The sequence below is a fragment of the Aphidius gifuensis genome, linkage group LG2 (assembly GCF_014905175.1).
Source record: "Aphidius gifuensis isolate YNYX2018 linkage group LG2, ASM1490517v1, whole genome shotgun sequence".
NCBI classification, from domain to species: domain Eukaryota; kingdom Metazoa; phylum Arthropoda; class Insecta; order Hymenoptera; family Braconidae; genus Aphidius; species Aphidius gifuensis.
The window spans coordinates 7,311,079-7,336,558 of record NC_057789.1 but is presented as its reverse complement, the minus strand read 5'-3'; the positions used below and the strand labels follow the sequence as shown (position 1 = coordinate 7,336,558).

Here is a 25,480-nt window from a genome sequence, read left to right as displayed (position 1 = left end):
TTATTAATTATAAATGAGTCTTAATTGTTGATAATTTATTTTTTAAATTTATTTTTGTTTTTCTTTTTTTATTTACAGGTAAAGAACTCGGTCATAAACGAGTCTTTTCAAGCAATAATAATTTTCATAGAAATTATTATACATTATTTTTAATTTTAATTTAAAAAAAAAAAAAAAGTTTATATAACAAGATTTAATATATAATTGAATAATTGATATTTAATTTATGTAATAATTCCAGCAATTTTAGCATCTTCTGGCTCAATTCTATTTTCAGTTATTCTTCTTTCAAGACGTCTTTGATTATGATCAACTGACCAAAGAGGTGGTAAATATTGTGGTTCCATTGTATTTAAAAAATGTTCACGCCATTGTTTTTCTAAACTAACAAGACCACCATCAGTATGTTTAAAATATTCAACAACTTTTTGTCCATGTGTTGATGATTTATCAGAAGATTCATTTATTGATAATTCATTTTGATGATTATTATATTCATTTATTTGTTGTTCAAGTTCTTCTCGTCTTTGTTGTGGTAGAAAATTATACTTTTCATTCAAAACCTTGACAGCATTTTGATAATTACGTTTGCTACGTTGTTGATTATTTTTTGATTGTGTTGTTGGTGATGATGATGATGGTGATAGTGGTGCATTACAAGTTATAGCAAGATGTCGTTTAAATATGAGATCTTGTCTATTACTTGTGTCATGACAAGTTGGACAAAGCAACAGACAATCATGTGATTGATGTGATTTCATAACAATTGGAAAATATTTACGATATTCTCGTGGAATAATATTTTTTTTAATAAATTTATCTTGAGATCCACATACAACACACTGATTAAGTCTAATTTGAGTGTAATATTCTCCAATATCTCCACGACAACGTGCAGATGGTTCAAAATTTAATCGAACTGTAAATGGATCATCATTTACTTTTACAGCTAATCCTTTAGCAATGTACCATTCAGCTTTTTTACGATCACATGAACACAATGTTTCACCATCTGGTGCTTTTAAATAACAATTTTCATACAATACATCTTTTCTTGTTAATGAAACATTGGATTTTGACTCTGATAAAACACGTTTTAATTGATATTTATGAGGAGTATTTTCAATAGCATTATTATTACTTTTTAATGATGCTGATGATGATGATGATGATTTACTATATTTGACATCAATTAGACCAAGTGGTACATTGTGAGAAAAATAATTGTATTGTGATTTTTTGATGTATGTTGATTTTATAAATACAACTAAACGATTAAATATTGTACGTCTTTGATTAATTTTTTCATTCATTTGTTGATAAATCAGACAAGCAACAAGAGCATCACAAGCAGCATATAATTTTTGTTCTTCATTTAAATATTCAGCATCCCAATTACTACATCTAATTTGTTCTTTTTTATTTAATTCAACACCAAGATATTTAAGACTTAGAGCAGATAATCCTTGACAACTTGGTAATGACATGTACTCAGCAAATGTTCGTAAATCAAGTGTACCAAAAACACGACAACCATAATCTCTTGTTAATTTTTTTCCATCTTCAAATGGTTCAACACCAATTTTTAATATACTTTTATTGGATAATAATTCCTGTTTAAATAATAATAAACAAATATTAAATTTTGAAATACATATATTATTTTATTTTATTTTTACCTTGAGTTTTGGTGGTACAAATCCAATTTTTCCAATACGAAATAATGCACAGACACCATTGTCAGTTGCTAGTTGTAGTAGTGTAACTGGTCCGTTGTTTACCCATTCACAATCAAAACCCAAAATACTATTTGTTAAATTACTGAAAGAAAATTAAAATAAATGTAAATATTATTGACCTTGAAAAAGAATTTAAAAATATTATAATTTACCAATAAAGATGTTGAACAGCATGATCACTTGAATCCAATGAATCAGCAAGTATTATTTTGTTTAATTTATATTCTGGATTTTTATATAAAATAATATTATTTTCATTATTAATATTATTTATATTTTCATCTTGAATTTTATCAGATGGACAAGTGGTACTTGTGATAATTCCTTGACACAAATTTTGTACTCCACGTAAAACATTATCACGATATTTTGATACAAAAAATACAAGTCCAACAGTTACACAAACAAAAAACATTTTGTTTTTATTAAATTATTATATAAATGATAAATTAAAAATTATTATCAATTAATTTATTCACAAACAAAAAAAAAAGATTGTGAATTTTTTAAATTTACAAGCGATTTCTAATAATATTTATGTGAATTTATTTGATTATTTTTTCACATAAAAAATTAATTTTAATTAATAAATATGATAAACTAAATTGATTAAAAAAAAAAAAAATACTACTACTTCTACTTATAATGTTTAAATAAATTTTTATAAATTTTAGACTATTATAAATTGTGAAATTTGAAATAAAAAAAAAAAATAATAAATGACGTGGCTCGCCGAACCAATTGACAAAAGTGGGTTGCACCTTGAAGAGGTAATTTGCAACTGAAGAAAAAATGTTTATCAATTTTCCATGTGGCCCATCATGTCCATAACCAGGTGAGTCACATCCAGCCACGATAGACTCACACAGGCTCACATGTTTATTTACAATTTACATTTGTGTATGTGTTTATAAGTAATCCAGCTGGATCCAACAAACACAAACACAATCCCCACAGGTACAAGAGTAAGACAGCGATATCGTTTGCACTCTGCTTTTTTGTGAGACGTTAGCAGACGTTAGCAAAATAGAAATTAGAATATACATTTTACTCTAACCTATAGAAAAGCATTTGTTGACGTTTGTCAAATTTAACATTGATACAAGTTGATTGACTAAAATATATTTATTATATTATTTAATAATAATTAAATTAATTAGTTATGATGGTTGTTGACGAAGTTGAAAGATTGGAGCATCTTTCATTGATATCTAAAATTATAATTGAATTGGAAAATCACTGTGGACACAATGAAGAAAATAAATTACTGGGTAAATATTTATATATAAATCAATAAACTATTTACATATTACAATTTGATTATTATATAATTAATTATTATTAATTTAATTTACAGCTGAATTTATCATTAATTTGGCAGAAGAAAATCCAAAACTTGAAGATTTTAAAAAAACATTAGAAGAAAATGGAGGAGAATATACTGTAAGTATATTTATTAATTTTACATTGATAATTATTATCAATTATTTTGTATTAATTATAAATTATTTTATAGGATTCATTTGTAAATAATTTACATCGAATAATTCATCATATGAAACCACAAAAATCACAGAATTCTAATCAGCCAGGTAGTTCAAGTCAAGCTGATCCATTGGCACATAAATTTCCAGGGCTTGCATTGCCAAATGAGCCAAGAAATATAGATACAACAGATGATGCTGCTGTTGTAAATGATGCAATGGCATTATTTGAATCATTTGCTCCATCATCATCATCAGCATCAAATAATAAAGCTTCTTCACCAATTGATAAAAATAAACAACGTGATAATGACAAAAGAAATGATAGAAAATCTGATAAAAGTCCATCACGTCATAGTAGTAGACGAAATAGATCAAGATCTCGTGATAGATATCGTAATCGTTCACGTGATAAAGGACGTGATCGTTCAAGAGACAACAGAAGACGTGATAGATCAAGAGAACGTGAACGTTCAAGAGGAAGAGATGATCATCATCGTAGAAGATCATCAAATGAACGTTCATCATCAAATCGTCATTCAAGCAGAGAAAGATCAAGTAGACATCATCGTAGAAGTCGTTCAAATTCACCATCATCAAAATATTCATCATCAATGCCAATTGATCCAGTTGTTGGTAATATTTATCCTGGTAAAGTTGCAAATATTGTACGTTTTGGTTGTTTTGTACAACTTGAAGGTTTACGATCAAGAAAAGATGGTCTTGTTCATATATCACAATTACGAAGTGAGGGAAGAGTTGAAAATGCTGAAGATGTTGTATCACGTGGACAAAAAGTATATGTTAAAGTATTAAGTATTGGACAAAAAATATCATTGAGTATGAAAGATGTTGATCAACAGAGTGGACGTGATTTAAATCCAGTTGTTGCAAAATCATCAAAACTTGAAGAAGATGAAAGACACTTGAGAAATCCAGATCGTCCAGTGTCATTGATTGAATTTCATGGTAATATTGATGAGGATGAAATGTATTCTAAAAAACGTATACAACGTTTATCATCACCAGAAAAATGGGAACTTAAACAAATGTTATCAGCATCATGTATTGATCGTAGTGAATTACCAGAATTTGATGATGAAACTGGTGTATTACCACGTGAGGATGATGAAGAAGAAGATATTGAAATTGAACTTGTTGAAGATGAGCCACCATTTTTACAAGGACATGGTAGACAACTTGGTGATTTAAGTCCAGTTAGAATTGTTAAAAATCCAGATGGTTCATTGGCACAAGCAGCAATGATGCAAAGTGCACTTGCTAAAGAAAGAAGAGAACAAAAAATGTTACAACGTGAACAAGAAATTGATTCAATACCAACTGGTACAAATAAAAATTGGATTGATCCATTACCAGATATTGAATTACAATCAGCATCATCATCAAATGCACGTGGTTTTGGTTTACAAAATCAAGATTTACCAGAATGGAAAAAAAATATAATTGGTGATAAAAAATCATCATATGGTAAAAAAACAAATTTAACACTTGTTGAACAACGTGAAAGTTTACCAGTATTTAAATATCGTGAAGGTATAATACAAGCTGTTACTAATAATCAAATGATAGTTGTTGTTGGTGAAACTGGATCAGGTAAAACAACACAAATAACACAATATTTAGCTGAAGCTGGTTTTACTGCACGTGGTAAAATTGGATGTACACAACCACGTCGTGTTGCTGCAATGTCTGTTGCTAAAAGAGTTGCTGAAGAATTTGGTTGTCGTCTTGGTCAAGAAGTTGGTTATACAATACGTTTTGAAGATTGTACATGTCCAGAAACACAAATTAAATACATGACTGATGGTATGTTATTACGTGAATGTTTAATAGATCTTGAACTTAAAGCATATTCAGTTATTATGTTGGATGAGGCACATGAAAGAACAATACATACTGATGTATTATTTGGTTTATTAAAAGAAGCTGTTAAAAATAGACCAGATTTAAAAATAATAGTTACAAGTGCAACACTTGATGCATTGAAATTTGCAATGTATTTTAATGATGCACCAGTATTTGAAATACCTGGAAGAACATTTGCTGTTGATATATTATATACACGTGAACCAGAAACAGATTATCTTGATTCAGCAATGATAACTGTTATGAATATACATTTAAGAGAACCACCAGGTGATATATTATTATTTTTAACTGGTCAAGAAGAAATTGATACATCTTGTGAAATACTTTATGAAAGAATGAAATCACTTGGACAAAATGCACCAGAATTAATAATATTACCTGTATATTCAGCTTTACCAAGTGAAATGCAAAGTCGTATATTTGATCCAGCACCACCAGGTTCACGTAAAGTTGTTATTGCAACAAATATTGCTGAAACAAGTTTAACAATTGATGGTATTTATTATGTTGTTGATCCTGGTTTTGTTAAACAAAAAGTATATAATTCAAAAACAGGAATGGATAGTTTAATTGTAACACCAATTAGTCAAGCTGCTGCAACACAACGTGCTGGTAGAGCTGGACGTACTAATCCAGGTAAATGTTATAGATTATATACTGAACGTGCATTTCGTGATGAAATGTTACCAACACCAGTACCAGAAATTCAACGTACAAATTTAGCAACAACAGTATTACAACTTAAAGCAATGGGTATTAATGATTTATTACATTTTGATTTTATGGATAAACCACCAGTTGAATCATTAATAATGGCATTAGAAACATTACACAGTTTAAGTGCACTTGATGATGAAGGTTTACTAACAAGACTTGGTAGACGTATGGCTGAATTTCCACTTGAACCAAATTTATCTAAAATGCTTATAATGAGTGTACATTTACAATGTTCTGATGAAATATTAACAATTGTCAGTATGTTATCAGTACAAAATGTTTTTTATCGTCCAAAAGATAAACAAACACTTGCTGATCAAAAAAAAGCAAAATTTAATCAAGCTGAAGGTGATCATTTAACATTATTAGCTGTTTATAAATCATGGGAAAATAATAAATTAAGTAATGCATGGTGTTTTGAAAATTTTGTACAAGTTAGAACATTAAAACGTGCACAAGATGTTAGAAAACAATTATTAGGTATTATGGATAGGCATAAACTTGATGTTGTTAAAGCTGGTAAAAATACTGTTAGAGTACAAAAAGCAGTATGTTCTGGTTTTTTTAGAAATGCTGCTAAAAAAGATCCACAAGAAGGTTATAGAACACTTGTTGATAGTCAAGTTGTTTATATTCATCCAAGTAGTGCTCTATTTAATCGTCAACCAGAATGGGTTATTTATCATGAATTGGTACAAACAACCAAGGAATACATGAGAGAAGTCACGACTATTGATCCAAAATGGCTTGTTGAATTTGCACCGGCTTTCTTTAAATTATCTGATCCAACTAAATTAAGTAAATTCAAAAAAAATCAACGATTAGAACCTCTCTATAATAAATATGAAGAGCCAAATTCTTGGAGAATTTCTAGAGTTAGAAAACGTCGTAATTAAGCTGTTTTTTTAAATTATATACATCAGTAGAATATCCATTTTATTTCTAATTTTTTTTTTTTTTATGTACATTTATTTTATTATTTAAATAATTAAATTTTGTCAAATGACAAATTGATTTTTCTTTTAATTAGCGAAAAAAATAAAAAATATATTTAATTAAAAATTAAAAATATTGTTTTGTAATTAATTTTTTTCTTTTTAAATTTTATAGAAATTTATTTTATTAATTTTTAGTTCTTAGCAACTTGTCATTGAATTTGTTAATTAATGATTTTTTTCTCATCAAGACAACCTTGGCTGGCTGATAAACGTCAGCAATAATTTTTCTTTTGTTAAACATTGTTCAAAGGTGATGATAAAAAAAGAACAAATACAAGGGAAAGAATTTTAAATTTACATTCATGTCGAGGTGTTTTTTTTTTTTTTTTACTCTCCGTATCGATATTATTATTTTAAAAGATGCACACAATTTTAACTCTGGCATAAAAAGAGAATAAATATACTTGTTAAAGTTAAACTTTGTCGAGTTCGAATGTTCAATCAAATTACAGTTAATCACTTTATTTATCGAGATCAAGAGTTTTTCTAATTTCAAATTCAACTTTATAAAAGAAAAAAATATATCAAACAATTTTTTTTTTTCGATATTTTATTTGTGTCGTATGTCATTTATCATTATATCAAAAAAATAATAACCATTTTTTTTCCAAATTAAAAATGAAAAATTAATTATAAAATTTAATTAAAACAATTTTTACAATTTTATTTTTTTTTCATTATTTTCCTACAAAATGTAACTTTAATTTTTTTTTTTTTTCTGTTTTTCAATTTTTTTTTTTTATAAAATATCTGGTACATTTTATCATTCTAATTAATATATACTAATTAATTCAGACTTTATTTTATCAAAAAATCACATATATAGAGCAAAAAAAAAAAAAAAATATACAATAATTATATACACATAAATTATAACAGAGAGACTCGTTAAAAAAAAAAAATAAATAAATCACTTTTTTTCTACCCATAATAATAAAGAAAAAATTATTATTTTTATAATTTTTCTGAGCTTGGAATTTCAATGATACTTCCAATACTACAACTGGAACTTTTTTTTGGTTGTTTATTATGTTTAAAACTAGAATTTTTATTTGTTCCCAATCGATCCTGAAGTACTTCAAGTGATTTTGAAGATTTACGATTATTTCCATAAACTCCAGTAGCACCACCACTACCCCTCTCACCACTTGCACCACCAGTTGATAAAGTTTTACTCCAAAATTTACTAAAACAAGCTCTAAAATTTTCCGAAAATACACCATATAATAATGGATTTATAACTGTATTTAATTGAGCAATAATAAATGACCAAATAAAATGATGTGATTTTAAAAAAAAATTAGTATCTTCAATTGGTCTTCTACCATCAAGATAAATTAATATTAATAATACACTTATTGGTGTCCACATTGCAAGTACAGCAATAACATTTAATAATAAAATTCTAACAACACGTAAATGTTTATGTAAACGTATTTCTTCATGTTGTGATAAACTACCAGCACGTCCTTGACGTCCAGTTGTTGATGCTGATGATGATTTTCTACTTGCCCATGGTACTAATGTTCCAACAACTGATAATTCCGAGTCACGACGTCCACTTGATCCATATTGTGCCTTAAATGAAAAAACATTTGTCTTATCGTAAATAATAAAATAAACATTTGTTACATCTAGAGTTTAAATGGCTTTTATAATAAAAATAAATACTAATTGAATATTGTCATTGTATTATTTACGAGGGTTTCTAGCATTAATATTAATTATAATTTATATACCTGAGTGACACAAGATACTGCCCATCGACTTCTCGTATCAAGTATCCTTTGGAATATTTGCTGATAATGATATACAAGAAGGCACATGGGAAGTATACATGCAACAATTACTATTGGAATTATGAAACAAAGTGATATATTAAATATTTCATTTCTTGGAAATACTAATGTACATATTGTATGTTTTCCAGATGTCTAGAAAAAATTGAAAAAATCAATAGTTATAATATCATATAGCAATTATTTTATGTGTATAATATATTTTACATGTATAATTTTACCTTAAGACGAAACCAAAATGCAGCTGGTAAAAATAAAATTGATCCAATACACCATGTTATGATACTTGCTCGTAGAACTCTTGATGCTGTTAAGGTACTTCTGTATGGTGCTATTGCTAAACATCTGTGTCGGTCCATTGATATCAGTGTCAGTGTCCATAGTAATACAAAGCCACAAACAAACTGAAATTTAATTTTAAAATATTAATGATATTTTTTTTCAGTTATACTATTACTATAAAATAAAATTCCTTATTTTTATTCGAAATATTTTCTTTTCGTTTTTTTTCCTTTAACCGCTTAATTTTTATATTTGTTTTCTTCAACTTTCGTCATTTAGATGTTTTTTTTTTTCATGGTTTACATTGTCTTTCGAATAATCAATTTATTACTATTACTATTTTTTTTATTTTTCAGTCAATCAGACTTGGAAATGTCTTGAATATTTTTATTTATATATTTACTTGAAACGCAATTGAGTATTTTAAGAATACAAATGTCATATCGAGTATAAATAGCGGAAGATAATAGAAAAAAATATATGTTTTTTATGTAAAGTATTATTTAAATTAAATATAAAATAAAAAAAGTTTGACAAAGTAAAACAAGTGTGTGTAGAGTGGGTTGATGTGATAAGATGAAATGAAAAAATAGAGCAAATTTGTTTAAGATTATAACACATGATAATGATATAATTAAATAATGATTTATTGTGTTTACCTGAGAATAGGGAAGCAATCGACAAAGTGTATCACCAAGCAACCAAGATTGTGTTATTCTTGTGTAAGCAACTGCTGGTATACCAAGGCAAAATAGTAAATCAGCAGCTGCTAAATTAACCAAGCATAAATTTGTTGATGTACGCATTTCTTTAAATCGTAATACACAAGCACCAATACTGACATTTGCACCAACAGCAAATACAAATGTTATTGCTAATATAATGACCTGTAAAAAAAAAAAAAAATATATACAAATAAATCGAAAAATTTGTTTCGAAATTTATATTGTTTTCTAAAGAAAAAATATAATTATTATTTAACAATAAAATGATAAATCCATTTGAAAAAAATCAAAAGAAAAATAAATTAATAAAAAAAAAAAATAAATAAAATACATTTGCAATAAGTGGGTGGACTATAAAAGCTTATCGAAAAATCCATGATATTGTAGTAACAAAATAAAGTGAGTACAATGACCGCACAGTAATAAATAAAAAAAAAAAACAATCCATCGCAATTTTCTTTCAATTCACTTTATTATATAAATACTTGTATATATTTTTCATGCACAATTCAATTTTTTATTATCATGATATTTATCTAAAAAAAGACGTAGAAAAAATTGAAGATTATCAAGCTATTGAGACTCCAATAATCTTACAATCGAAATACTTAAACCCTCACCCTTATTTATATATATATTTTTTTTTTTTTTGTTCAAATTTATTTATAGATTTACTTTGTAAATTCAATCCCTCATTTTTATAGATGAAAATTGTTGCAGTAATAAATCATATACAAACGAGAATACTTGGGCCTTGACCTTGAGTTATTATGTATTTTTCTGGTATTTTTATTGAATTTTTTTATTTATATATTTTCTAGTTGTAAAAATAATGACAAAAAAAAAAAAAACAAGCTTATAGTTAGTAAAAGTACTTGATAAAATTTTTTGATTTAAGAAATTTTACTCTAGGACAGTTGTAAATGTGGATGGTTTCTTTGGACATAATACTTCGTTAGCAAGGGTTGAATATTATACCCCCGGAGTTTCATGAAAAAAAATATATATTCATTTTGTCCTTTTTTTTTTTTTTAATATATTTTTTACTGTCGAGATATTCTCTTCAACAGTTCTACATTACACACGAGATTATTACTTTTTTTTTTTTTTTTCTAAACGCACAAAGACCTACCGGATGAAATATTATCATGCCACCTATTTTGATAACAACTGATGAATAATTCGCCGCAAAAAAAAAAAAAAAAATTATTAATACAACGAATGTCACTGACACTTGCTAAAGTATTTCTGATTTATGAATTTATTCGGTTTTTTTTTCTTGTTTATACTCGGGTTAAAATTTAGATTAATTTTTTTTTTTTTGTATATTTAAGGATAGATCAAAGAAATAACAGACAGATAATTTTATTTATATAAAATTTTTCAACTATTTTTAAATAATCAATAATAAATTTTATAGAAAAGTATTAATTTTCAATTGTAACAAAAAACGTGAATTTTTTTTTTTAGAAATTTACAAAGTTTAAGACTAAAAGTTGTATATTTGCTTGAGGGTTTTCATAAAGTTGATTAATTTCCTGTTGTATCGAGAATCATGATTAACAAGATATAATTTTTTTTATTTTCAAAAGTTTATTTTAAATTTTATTTATTTGCTTGTTAGTATAATTGCGTGATAAAATTTTATACAACTTACCTCAATACTACGAGCATTGTGATCATCACCAAATTGACTGTAATATGTAAAATAATATCTAGCACCCCATTCATCATCCTCACCCAATAAATACGAAGAATTCATTTTATTTTTTCTTGACTATTATTCAAGCTTTTATTCAATATTTTTTTGTATTCGCATATATTTATTTATATATTTTTTTTCTTTTTTTATTACAACTTTTTCTTATATACTTTTGAATATTATTTCCAGGTCAAGTGTCTCTTTCAAAGTGTTGTCCATCATTGTCTTTGAATTATTAAATTCACTTTTAATTTAATTTAATTTTTTTATTTTTCAAAATAATATTTTTCATTATTATTTTTAAAATTCTCTTCAAGATAAATTTAAAAAACTTATCTGTAGAATTTTTTGTAAAGCATAATTAATTGTCATGAAATTAAGCCAAAAAATTAATATTTTAATTGACGAAATTTATTTTTGTTCATGTTTTTTAATTTTTTTTTAATTATCCAGTTCACTTTTACAGTGATAATTTTTTTTTTTCTCTGTTTATCTGAAACAAATAAAATAAAAATATATAATTAAAATGTCACATATAAAAATAATAGTGTTTTTTTTTGTTTTTATTTTAAAGTTATAATATCTCGTTTGTTTGACATTATTATTGTTTTCGTCCTCATATTAAAACTGCTATCTACAGTCAAAGTATTTGCTAAACTTTTGGCCTTGCACATGAGAAAAAAATATTCTCATTATGCAACTTGTCCTGATATGAAAAAAAATAATAATAATAAAATAAATATACCATAGAAAAAAATAAAGTTTCACTCAACTTTTGATACAATATTTTTCATTAAATATAACAAAAAAGAATGTTACAATTAAAATTTAAATAAAAAAAATACTCAAATTGTTAATAATAACATAAACTCATCTAATTAAATAGCAAAATATTTGAGTTATTTTGCGGGTTATTGTTGTTGAAATTCCATTCATTTTTTTTCTATTTTCATAAATCAAAATATCGTATTGAAAATGAAAGTGTGAATTGTACGATGATATTCAATTATTGTAATTTAAAAATTCTTTATATTCTTTTAATTAATCGAGCTTTAGTCGAGCTTTAATTTTATTATTGGCTTGATGTATTTGATCTATACATAAAATAATTGATGGTAATATATCAATTTTTTTTCTGAATATTTACGCTTTAAGCTACAAAAATTACAATATAAAATTTTTACATGAGACATAGTTTATCGTTATTTTTTTGTCATTGTTACTCTTATGATTGTTTAAATATCGATCATAATCTTGTTTGAATTATATTTATAATTTACACCTGAACAAAAATTATTTTTATTTTTCATCAGGTATTTTTTTTTACTCTGAAATGAATTATTAAAATTATTATAGACTTTTTCACATTATTTTTCTGGTGTTAATAGAGAAAAATTGACTTTATTGATAACAATATCATCAAGGGATTTAAAATAGTCAGAATAAATTTTATTTTCCATCCGTTTTCCCATGAAAAGTAATAATTTTCATTTAACAAATATTTCTATTTATCATTTCAAAAAATAAATATTTCTTTTGTTCTAAAGATTTTATAAAAATCCTTTTCGGTATCTCAAATAATTCAAAAGTTTTTCTTCATTATTGACACAGGTATAAGAAAGATATGATAAAATATCAATCGAAATTTAAAAATAAATTTCATGTTAAATTTACCATGAACATGTTCTTTACTTTTGAAACTTTTGTCATTCTGTCTTAACTGTTGTTAGATGCATACGACAACTTTATCTAGCAACGTCAGCATATCAGTAAAATCTCCTCCCTATTTTCACCTCTTTTCACTTACCCTGTCTATATTTTACTAATATATATCAAACTTCCAAAACTATATACACAACTTCAATATATTTAAACAAACTCATTCTAAATTCAATATATAAAAATAAATTATGACAAAGTATTTTAAATAATAATCCATTGACATTTTATATATTTTTTATTAATAGACTACATTATTGAATATCTATATTTATTTATTAATATAATTTTTTTTCATTCATATTTATTTTTTTGTTATTATTTTTCCAATAGTATATTAAATTTAACACTAATTTTATTTCGTTTGTATTTATTTTTTTCATATTTTTTTTTTAATAGAATAGCCTTTTTTTTTCTACATCTGTGTATAGTATATTTGATTGTCCCGATGATGAAAATATAAAAAAAAAAAAAAAATTTAATACACCAAAGGTTGATGGATCCGTGCTCGAGGACACGCCCTTGGCAATTTTCAAATAATATAATTATCATTATTGTTTTATCTCGAGAGAAAATTATGTCTAGCTCGTTATCTATATTTATAAATCTTTTGGATGATCTGATATGCGTGCATTAAATGTACAACATGATATTAACTTGCTTATTTAACCATGTGCATATATTTACCAAGTTTCATCAAAGAACAGTTTAATCACTTGAATAATCGAAAAACGCGCAACTAAAGATAATTCTTTTTAAAATTTAATTTATTAATTTAAATATTTGACAAAAAATAATGATAATTAATTTTACCTAAATAATTATTTTTAGATATTTAAAAAAATATATTTTTTCATAATAATTATAAAAAATCTCGTTGATGAAATGTGAGGGATGTGCAGAGTGATTAAATGTCAAGCTATATGATAAATTTTTTTATATTATTTTTTTAATTTCCGGAGGCAAAATTATTATTTTTTTTTATTTATTTTATTATTACGTCGTGTGGTATAAAATATTTCAATTGTTTTTCGTGAATTATTATTTTTTTTTTTTTTCATTATAAAAAATTCGCATGTATAATTATCAAATGATATATACGTCATGTATGAGAATACAACGACAAAATTAAGCTCGTTAAGTCACATCTGGGGCATGACGAAATCCACACATCTGCCTTGAAATTAAAATTAAGAAATTAATTTAAAAATATACATTCAATTATTAATGGTCAAGTAGATGTAATATTTCATAATATTTAAATAGCAAATTAATTAATTAAAAAACAAAAAATTGATAGTAATAATTATATTTTCAATGTAAAAAAATTAATAGAAAAAAATTAATAAGAAATTGAATTAATAATGTTGAAAATTTGAGGCTGACAAATCATCTCGTTGGTTATCTTCATGTCGTCTCGAGTGTAGTAATTTATCATTTATTTTTTTTTTCAAGGTGAACAGGTATATACTTTAGTGGCTGGCGAAGCTCACAGTATATTTTTTTTCTGTTCATTTTTATCATCCCTCTACATATATAGTAGAATCAATTGTACATGAGTATTTTCAGGTATATATAACTATTTAAATAAACCAACTGCTAGCCCAAAACGACTGAAGCAAGAAAAAGTTCAATGTGCCTTCTTGCATTTATTTTTATATATGAAATAAAAAAAAGAAACAACCCCCCTATTTATTTCTTTTGTCAAGAAACTGACGGTTTTACTTTTCCCAACGGACCCAAGAAACACTTTGTTTCCGGTTCTCGTTGAGCACAAGGGTAGTATTACTTTAAAGTCGAAAATAAAAATGTTACTGACAAAGTTGTATAATAAATTTTATCTTGTATATTTCTTTTCAACGTTCAAATACTTATTCATTGTTCGGGTAAATAACATCATAGTCAAAAAGATTCGTCATTCTACTTGTGGTTTGAATTTTTTTAAATATTTTTTTTTATATTTTTCTTGACTCGATTATTTTTATTTCGTTATAAAAACGAATTATAAATTAATGCAAATAATAATAGAAATTTAAATTTTAATAATTCAAATTTTTTCTTTAATTAAATTACCTGTGTAAATTTTGAAAAGAAAATTATTTCTTTCATGTTCAAGGTTTAGATATAAATGTGTTTTTTTTTTTTTTTTCCATTGAATGAATAAAACAACATGATACGTGTTTAAAAGACACGTTTACGATCAGTCGAATCTATCACTGTTTAATAAACCTTTCAATTTGATTTATAGTATTTTTTCGTTTATAGTTTTTTAACAAGTAAACGTTAAGATAAATAAAATAATTATTCTTTTTTCATTTTTAAATACCAAGAAATTAAAAAATAAAAAAAAAAATTATCAGTCAATATTAGAAATACATTTATCATCAATTTGATGCTATTTTTAAATCCTCCAAATAATATCTATAATAAAATATAAATTAATTTTTTTTTTTTGTTAACTTCAATAGCCCTTGATTAACGATTTGATAAGACATTTTTATTAATTTCTTTTTTGGAGTAAAAAAAAAAATGAGACACTCTTTGTTTGTCGCTTGATTAATTATTTCTTTTGTCTGTTTGTTAATTGAAATTTTTTTCTAATTAATAATAACTATCTATTTCTAATTTTTTGTTATCCGAGGTATAAAAAAAATAAAAGTCAAGGTCTTGGTAAAAATAAAAAGACGTATTTCAACAAGTATCAAAACAACTTTGTCATTACTTTAGACCCTTGTATATAAAATGTACAAATACATGTGATGATTGTTTGCAACTAACAGTTTCATGTTTGATCTTTCCTCGGTAAATACGTACATATACACACATACACTCATTTAGCAATTAATCATTTTCAAAATGACTACATGGTAGAGAGTAATTATATATATGCTTCTAAATATGTCATGAGTTTCTTTAATTTACTCATCGTTTCGAAGAACATTATTACGTGATAAATACACATGTTTTAAATGCTATAATAAAAATGTATTAATAACAATTTAAAATTGTTTTTTTTTTTTTCTAATAAATCAAATTTTAAATGCTGAAAAAACAAGAAAAAAATCGTCCCTTAAAGCTGCACCTGTTGAGTTCAATCAACTTTTATAAAATGCAGCTGTTTTTGTCTGCCCTTTGAATTTTCATTTTCAATTTAAAATATAAAATTAAAATCTATTTAATTGTTTTATATTTTAATTGTAATTTGAATATTTAATATTGGCATTAATTATTCAATGATAATTAAAATAGATAAATGAAATTTAATTGGATTTATAATATAATTTAAATTAATTTTTTAAAGATGATATATATTTAAAAATTTAAATACCTTTTTCTTTTTTTGTTGAAAATGGGATTTATTTTTGTGGATGATAATTGAAATAATTAATCACTGGTTTTAACTATTGGCTAAATTATTATTTTAACATGTTGAAGAATAAACTAATGATATGTTGTTAACGATTGAGACGTATAGACATGCACAGTTGTGAACGCGAGTCAAACGCAAACTGACTCCAAGAAATTCCAAGACCTCGAAAGCAAAATATATACTGTGAAATAGTGACAGATGTATTATAACGCGTGCGTCCTTAGATCATGCTTTTTTCATTTGAAAAATATTAGTTCGCGCTTATTTCAGTGGATAATAAAAATTTCAGACGTTCATCATTATCAGTGTTTGATTAATCCTAAAGTTAATTAATATATTTTCATTAAAATTGATAATTATTTTTTGAATTATAATTTTATTATTAAATTATCAATACCAGATTTGTTGTTGATCATTTATTTATACTTGTATTTCGATGTGTAATTTCTTGTTCTTGTGGTTCCTGTGGTACCGTGGTTCTTTTTATCAATCTTTTGGTTTTTATAATAAAGCCATTTCTTCCTGTTGATAAATAATTTTTATTTAAATTAATTAATCAGTATTTAATGTTATAAAAATAAATTTAATAAACTTGTTGAGTCACTCATTCATATAGTCTTTGTAAAAAAACACTCTGACAAATGTATAAATGAATAACAGTACTTAAATCTAATTATTTATAAATAAATAATAAATTTTTTAATTAAATATTCAATTAAGAATAATACCGTTCAAGTAAATTAAATTATTTATCAATTTATTATTTATTAGAAATAATTTTTTTAAACATTTATCTTTTATACAAACATTTTATATATATTTTTTAAATTTTATAAAATTTAAATTTTAAATAAAATCTGTTTTACCGACAATCAATAGTCAATATTTTCGCTGTAAGATGTCGCGCTCATCACTGCTCCATTTTGAATCAAAGGGTTTCGTCCTTAGTGTTCATTAAATAATAATAATAAAAAAAAAAAAAAAAACAATCGGAGATGGTGGCATCATAATTGCTCATCAATTGTTTATTATGTTCCTTCAATAGTGTCTCAATCAACAGTTTTAATTAGCTAAAAAGTATAAATTTACAATTTAATTAATTAAAAAAACCGTTATAAAAGTATTGTTTTATAAATTAGTGTCGGTTGTTGAATATTTTTCAAAAAAACTGAACATTGCAATTTGCATTGTCCAAAATGTTGTTGGCGAAAAAAAAAAAAAAAAGCGTCAACAAGTATAGAAATAGTGAGTAAATATTATATTTTTTTTTCATTATTATTTACTATGTACACATTGAAATATAATTTAAATAATTTTTCATTATTTTATCTTTTGTTTTTTTGTCATGAGTTTGCATCACAATAATATTTTTCATTTCAATTATTCAATATGCCAAAATGGCGTCGTTTTATTATTTTGTAAATTTAGCGAGTCTTTATTTTAGAGCCACTTATTGACTTAATTTATTTATACATGTTGTATGCATTCAAATTATGAGTAAACAAACGGTGATGGTGTTGTTGATGGACAAGTATTACGGCTAATATATTTACGTTTTTTTAAATGACGAAATTATAGGTAGAACTGGTCAAGACATCTGCTGGATTAGAAAGTCATGGAAGTGATTCTAAACAATTTAATTTACGATTGATTGAGTATGTCACACTCGAATTACCAAGAAAATTAAACGTAAATTTAAATACTAATTGTTGGTATTTGATATCGTAATCGTTGATCGTATTGATACAGCTGAAGCAAAACTAAAATGAGGTAAATTACATCAGATTTTTAATAGATATATTAACTCAAGACAAAATAATTTCAGCTGGATTATTAATTAGCTTAAATGTTGATTATAATATTAAATTATCGTTGAGAGTATTTATATCGCTTTTTGTTTTAACAATCATGAATTCTTGATGATGAAAAATCCAACATTAACTATCCACAAACATCACTGCGATCAGCCCTCTTTATCTGCTGCATATTTTATCAGTAAATTATATATTTCTAGTACTCGAAAAATTAATAATACCTGATGATGTTGGTGTTATTGATTATGCTCATTTTTAAGTACCATTTGTTGTTTCTATTAGCACCGATTTGCTTTTGATTCATTGAATCATAGTGATTTTAAATTATATCAAACAGGTTTTTTAAATTTAAATATTACTCATTCGATTGTCTGTTGATATTAATAATTTAATGTTATCAATGGTAACATTAAATTTAAGTTGTACTCGGGATCAGTGATCGTCAAGCATGCTTTTGTGCTTTTCGTTGTCGTATCAAGAACCGACTGTCAATAACGAAACGAAAATATTCAGTATGAGGTATATTATCATCAACGTTTCGTTCAGCAATTGATAGCTTTGTCGTTTTTAAATAATAAAATATAATAATTCGTTTTTCTTGCTGATGAAATAATTATTAACTAGCTCTCTGATATTTTCTATTCATTTAAGCGACAATTTAATTTGACTTTTTCACTCTGATGATAAAATAAGTTGCTCTTTTAAATTTGCAATTTTGCAATAGCAATTATAATTTTTTTAAAAAAACCAATTCTCTCACAAAAGATTACGAAAGTTAAAAGTATATAAAAATATACAATAAAGAAAGTAATTTAAATGAAAAAAAAAAAACATAAAAAGTGAAGATGATCTTCCTGTGTTGGACACGTTTTGTCCATTAGACAACTCATAGAAGTGTATATATAAATGCAAGATGACCTGATTGAAACCAGTACCACTTGTGTTGAGACATTGCAATGATCACTTTGGTATTGGTCACTGTTTCATTGGTAGGTTTAAAGTTACTTTATTTTTGGTATATTCCCAAATGAATAAACTTGAATACATATATATCATAGACACATTTACTTGGTTTCTATTTTAGCTTACAATTGCATGGTCTGCCAAGGGAATACCGATATCAAATCGATCATCAGGAGCATCATCAGGATTCAGTTCAACACATCAGTTATCCCGAGAGTATTTACCAGTTGAAAATTCCAAGATAAAACAAGATCTTGATTATTATCATGATCACAAAGTTATTCTTACCACAAAATCACCTCTTGGGATTATTCCCATTGTTAAAAATGAGCATTATACTTCATCAACACAATCCAATAGTAAGTCAACAATATTATCATTATATTTATGAAAAATTACAACATTTAATAGTTGATTTAATTTCAAATACATATTTCAATCTTGATAAAGTATACATTAAAAAGTTTTGTGTATAATTAACACATTAATTTTACTTGAAAATTTTTATTTTATATATGCGTTAAAATAAAAATGAAATATGTACTTGAGTTGGATCAACTGTGGCTTGTTTTAACGCAAACTAAAAAAATTTATGTAATAAAAATAAAGTTTATAATTTAAATAGGAGTTTCAAAATTTGATAAAAAGATATATCGTCCATCGGGAATTATTGGAGATAGTATTGTTGAGTATGAAACACCAACAAGACCTGTACAAGAAGAGGTCATTGACACCGAATATCAGCAATTTGTAAATGACGGTCAACATGAAATAACAACATTACAATCAACTGGTCACACATTTTCCAATGCTTTGAAATCACACGAACGTGGAGAAAAAAATTTTGATTATTCAGCACAAACAGTTGCCTCGGCTATCACAACCCTCGATTGGCTTCTTTGTAATAAAGGATATAATAGTCCAATTCATCCACCACCTAGTCCAGTTTTGGCACTCGTACTATCAAAATATGGCAGATATTTGCCAGTAACACGTGGCTCACGTGTTTACTCATACATGGCTACCAATAATATTCACAATAGCCAACCATTTGGTCAATACAAATTTTCACGCGAACATGATGATAATATTGAAGCTTAATCTCTGAATAAACATTTCTCAATATTTTTTTTTATGTTTGTTTAATTTTTTCATTGTCATAAATTTTTTTTATTTGTTCAAAAGCCAATTTAGTTGGATTATTTTTTTTTTGTAAAAGAAATATATTTTACAAATATTTATTATTGATTTTTTTTAAATCATTTGAATTGATAATTTATTAATGATTTTATCATTAACAATTAACATCATCTAGGCTTTATTTCGTTGATTTTTTTTTCTCTAAGTATTTAATGAATTTCAAGGAATTTTAAAATTAAATTGGCATATAATTTGAGCGAGTGTAATTTGTCTATCAAAGCGTAAAAAAAATCGTGTATATTTAAGTTTTTAAATTAAAAAAAATTAAATGGTTTTATGTGTCAAATCAAAGATTGTATTTACTGGTAAATGTTAAAGCGTTTATGTACAAATAGAGTTTAACAATCTATAGATACAATGAGTATATGAGAAAAAGTTGTGAAAGGTAGGGTGTAAAATTCAGTTGGATCAGAATAAAAAAAAGGATAAGACTAAATTCTTCATTATTCAAGACACGATTTCAAGACAGAGTTTTACAGTGTTGCTATCCTTTTTCATTTCTTGGTGTTTTCGAAGAAATTGTGCATGTCGAACATGTGGGGGGAACAGAGGGGAGTAATTTGAAATTGCAAGCCAAGTCAAGTTAAAGTTAAAATTGCAATAAGAAAGTATGTAGTGAAGCCAAGTAAATGTGCTGCTGTACTTGAGAAGAATGAATAGAAACAGTCTTGAAAGACAATATAAAAAAATAAATAAAGTTTAAACAAAAAATAAATAAAAGTGTGTGTGTATAGTCAAGAAAAATCAACTATTTTTCGAAGCAATTGAAATATGCTATTTGTTATATGCAAGTAGAATAACGATGAGACACAATGAGACACAATTTATACAGATTTATAATGATACAAATTTACCTTATTATCATTGAAAATTTTTCTCCAATTAAATATCACAATATTCATTGTTTATATATATGTATTTCAATTAAATGGATCATTGAGCTCACTGCACTTGAGACTTTTCAAGTGTTCTTCTCAACCTCTGGCCTCTTGACATATCTTTTTTTTATTTCCTTCAAAGCCAAAGTTTCTATTACACCGGAAACATCAAGATTCATACCACCAGATCAATTTTACATCTTGTTTTATATTTTCTCAGTCTCTTCTATTATTATTTATTATATTGTTTGCTGTAAATTGGTGACTGGGTTTCTCATTGTAGTCATGGAAAAACTCTTGAAAGTGAGATGAGAGTTACAATTATAAATACAGCAATTATATGAAAAACATTCACCCCTTTTTTTGAATAAGAAAAAAAACAAAGATATATATAACGGGGTTGTTGTTGCTTGTCATATTACAGATGCAAAATTTTATGATCTCTATATATGTTTTTCATCTGGATGGCTTGTTATAGTTATATATACATCAAGGAAAAATATAAAGTTCATATTTTTTTCTCGCCTAGTTGTGTGGGGTCTTTTTCAACCCCTCAGTGACTTTTCAAATTAAACGACTCCCTGCTTTGCTGGATATATACGTTTCAACATTTCAGAGATTAGTAAGAAGACTAAGAGTTAAAGTCTGGCTTGTGTATATGAGTAATAAAAAACAATAAAAAAAAAATATAAATATAAAGACAAGGCGTGAAGATGAGAAACTTCATTTTGGAGTAAAATGTAATTAAGATATTTGAGAGGGGAAAATATTCCTCAAGTACTCATTTTTCTCAAGCTACTTTGTTTTATTTCAATTTTTTTTTTTTTATTTTTATATAGGTATGTCTAATTTTTTTTTTGGACTCCTGTTGTGAGTCATAGTTGTGGAAAATGAAGATAAATATACTTGGATTTTGATAATCGGCTAAGTTTTGAAAATGGCTTTCTCCTTGACAATTTACAACTTTATCTTGCTCATTAAATTTGCATAGTAAAGTCATGTTTATATACTATCTACTTTTCAAATGAACACTCTGACAGCAGACTTGTATATAAAACTTTTTTTTTTTCTTTTTTTTCCATTCAATTTGTCTATTTCATTACAAACAAGATGGAATATTTTTTTAAATGAAATTTTTTTTATACAAACCCATTTTTCATGATGGAAATATATTTATTTTTTCACACGTTTTATTGTTATATAAAAAAAAAAAAAAAAGGCTAATATATGAAAAATAAATAAAAAAAAAAAGTAAAAGTATTGAAGTTTGGACGTGGCTGTTATCATTGCTCTCTATTGCTTTCAGCCATAGATAGAAAGGAAATGATTGTCGTGCAATTTCCTGAAGCTGTCGTTGGGGCTATTACGCGCCTCAGCTCCTGGATAATTGACGGGACACAGAGAGACCCTCATATGAGTACAATCTACATATAGTATGTGTGCTAGGCTCGATTGTCGTATTAGTATTCCCCATGTGACTTACCATGCAGGCTATAAAGCAAATCGAAATGTACCCCTCCAATCGAGGGATCCAACTACCCTTTAGATGATGGTGTCTATATGTATACTGATGATATCTCAGCTTCATCATCAGTCAGTTACATATTGATGTACAATAAAAAACACTAAAATTTTTTAATAAAAAAAAAAAAACATGTATATAAATTTTTTTTTTATTTCCGTTTGTCGTTTTATAAATTTCTATAGATATCAATTTATTTTTATTCATCAATTTTTTTTACTGTAATATTATTTCGATTATTTTTTCAATTAAATTATTAAATTATAGTGAACATAATATAATAAAAAAATGAAAATAATTTTTCTCAATATTAAAAGAATAACTATCATTTTTTTTTTTGTTTCAGTGATAAGTGTTTGAGTGAATGTGTGCAGAGAAATAGTCTCATCAAAGCCTTGATAAGCTTGACGTCTCTCCCAACAATGGTGAGTACAAAACAAAGAAAATATTGAAAATATTAATTGTCACAACAAGTACATTATTTTGCAATTTGTGTGTGTATTATCTGTGATTGATTTGATATAGATTTGATAACTCCATAAAATGTTTTATATTTAGTAAATTTCAGTCATTTTTTTTGATGTTTTCTTATTATTTATTAAACTCCTATTAAAATTAAATATTGTATAGTATTTTTCCAAAAGCTTGCTTAATTCTATTCTCAATATTGTCTCTGTTAAACTGACGACGTGACGTCATTTCCTGGAGGGGGCCAAAGAGAGCGGAATAACCTCATCAGCGGCCAATATACTTCCCCTTTGTAGGATCTCCCTCTTTTACAAATTGAACAGACTCGATACAGTATATATATACAGAACACCAGTCACTAGTCTTGATCGCATTTGTCAAACCGTAACTAGCATTTTATTTATTTCCTTTTTTTTTTTTTTTTATTCATACACTCTTCCTTTCTCTTTTTATTTTTATTTATATACTTCAACTATTTTACCCATCAGTGAGTTTATTAATGGACCAATATTATTGGCTCTATCATCACTCTTTGGTCGTTACTAATTTGCTTGCAAGTTTTTTTTTTTTTTTTATTTTCCTTTCATTCATTTATAAAACAATATATTATATACAATTTTTTATCAAGTAAATTAACCAAATATTTTTACCTGTAAAATAAAAAATACACAGATGCATGAGACATTGGTTAAAACAATTTTTTCGAAGGAACAAATTTAATTCAAGTCTTTTATTTTTTTGTTAGAGACAAATAGGATGTAAGTAGAAATTTTAAATTGAAAATAGAGCGAGATGGTGGACATATCAATATATGTATTATATCATTTCCGTGAAAAATAACATTATCAAACTCATTCGTTTTCATTCGTCGACAAGAGAATTGTATAATACCCAGATTCCATTAGACGGCTGCATTGTTTCATCAAGGTATTAGGAACACTGTAACATTATTTGTTTGAACGACATAAATGCACGCTGAACAAATGAGACTTTAGAAAAAAAAATTAAAGAGTGTTGGCAGATATAGAAAAAGAACAAAACATTCAAATTAAAAAAATTCAGAATTTGAGTAGAATCGTTAATTAAACTGAAAAAGCGACGTGCATTGTCATTTACTGTGGCTGATATTCGTAGGGGATTGAAAACACTATATTTTTGTCTTTCTGCTTTTATCTTTTTTTTAAAAAAAAAAATAAATTTTCAAGATAATGTAATTTACCATTTGATTAATAATTGATATCAACTTTTAGTAATATATTTTTTTAAATATCAATATGTTGAAATATTTTTAATCTAGAATTTTTTTTTAATAAATAATAATGATAAAAGTACCTTTATGTTATGGACCTTTTAGCTTATAGACGTGCTTTCACGAAAATTCATATCCTTTTCATTTTGAATACGATGAGACTACAGGGACAGGTCCAGACTCTCTATTCCCTTCTGGCTAAATTTTCCTGTTACGATCATGCATTTCATTCTCATGTCTTTCTTTTTTTTTTCCCTTTTTTTTTTGCATTCTGTAACTGCTACTTATATATATAAGAAAACGCTCCAGGGTGCATATAATTTAAAAAAAAACCTAAACGTTTATGTAAATGTTATTATTAAAAAAAAAAAAAAATATATAAAAAAAAATAATTATCATGAAAAAGGTCATCAAATGCGACAGACAGATGAACATAGAAATAAATTATTATTGTCTTTTACGAAACTCAAAAAATCAATATGCAAATGTCATTGGTGAATAGGGATATTTGCATGTGTATTATTAAAGCTAAAATAAATAAAAAAAAAAAATAACCAGCCATGTAATTTCATATTAAAATAAGAGGAGAATGTCACGTCTTTTTATTTTTTTTTTAAAATTCGTCCCTGTTGTAATTAAAAATTGAACGTCAAATTCCATTGAGTTGAATATACTTGAGTATTCTTTGAGGCATATTGTAATAGTGCAAAAAAAAAAACCCAAATCTGTCTCTTTAAATTTTTGTTCTAAGCTAAATTCATACCTAGTATCATCTATAATTCTACAGATTATAAAGCCCAAAGGCATTTAATTTTTTTCTCATAGTTATTTTCTATTTATCGTGGCAACTCTTCAACATCCTCACGGCAACAAAATAGCAATGTTATTATATAGGGATACGTGCAATTAGTAGCTCTATTCTCATAGCTAGATCTATGTGTGTGTGTGTCGTTTATTTGTG

The 25,480-nt window shown here is 25.6% G+C and overlaps 4 protein-coding genes across 4 annotated transcripts; 2 read left to right on the top strand and 2 right to left on the bottom strand.

The window, feature by feature from the left end:
* Positions 1–24: 24 nt before the first annotated feature.
* On the bottom strand, positions 25–2,647 carry LOC122848825 (exonuclease 3'-5' domain-containing protein 2-like). The gene is made up of 3 exons (XM_044147187.1): positions 1,892–2,647; positions 1,680–1,821; positions 25–1,613 (listed from the first exon to the last, which is right to left on the bottom strand). The coding sequence occupies exons 1-3, from the start codon at positions 2,152–2,154 to the stop codon at positions 225–227; spliced, it is 1,794 nt and encodes a 597-aa protein (XP_044003122.1). The 5' UTR covers positions 2,155–2,647; the 3' UTR covers positions 25–224.
* Positions 2,648–2,756: 109 nt separating this feature from the next.
* Positions 2,757–6,876, top strand: LOC122848824 (ATP-dependent RNA helicase DHX8). The gene is made up of 3 exons (XM_044147186.1): positions 2,757–3,010; positions 3,097–3,182; positions 3,256–6,876. The coding sequence occupies exons 1-3, from the start codon at positions 2,902–2,904 to the stop codon at positions 6,724–6,726; spliced, it is 3,666 nt and encodes a 1,221-aa protein (XP_044003121.1). The 5' UTR covers positions 2,757–2,901; the 3' UTR covers positions 6,727–6,876.
* Positions 6,877–7,532: 656 nt separating this feature from the next.
* On the bottom strand, positions 7,533–11,829 carry LOC122848823 (free fatty acid receptor 4-like). Its single transcript, XM_044147184.1, has 5 exons — positions 11,292–11,829; positions 9,569–9,796; positions 8,849–9,031; positions 8,568–8,762; positions 7,533–8,406 (listed from the first exon to the last, which is right to left on the bottom strand). The coding sequence occupies exons 1-5, from the start codon at positions 11,394–11,396 to the stop codon at positions 7,783–7,785; spliced, it is 1,335 nt and encodes a 444-aa protein (XP_044003119.1). The 5' UTR covers positions 11,397–11,829; the 3' UTR covers positions 7,533–7,782.
* A 7,320-nt stretch (positions 11,830–19,149) lies between these two features.
* Positions 19,150–20,330, top strand: LOC122848822. Its single transcript, XM_044147183.1, has 3 exons — positions 19,150–19,228; positions 19,324–19,561; positions 19,828–20,330. Exons 1-3 carry the CDS (start codon positions 19,196–19,198, stop codon positions 20,301–20,303), a joined length of 747 nt encoding a protein of 248 aa, XP_044003118.1. The 5' UTR covers positions 19,150–19,195; the 3' UTR covers positions 20,304–20,330.
* The last annotated feature ends 5,150 nt before the right edge of the window (positions 20,331–25,480 follow it).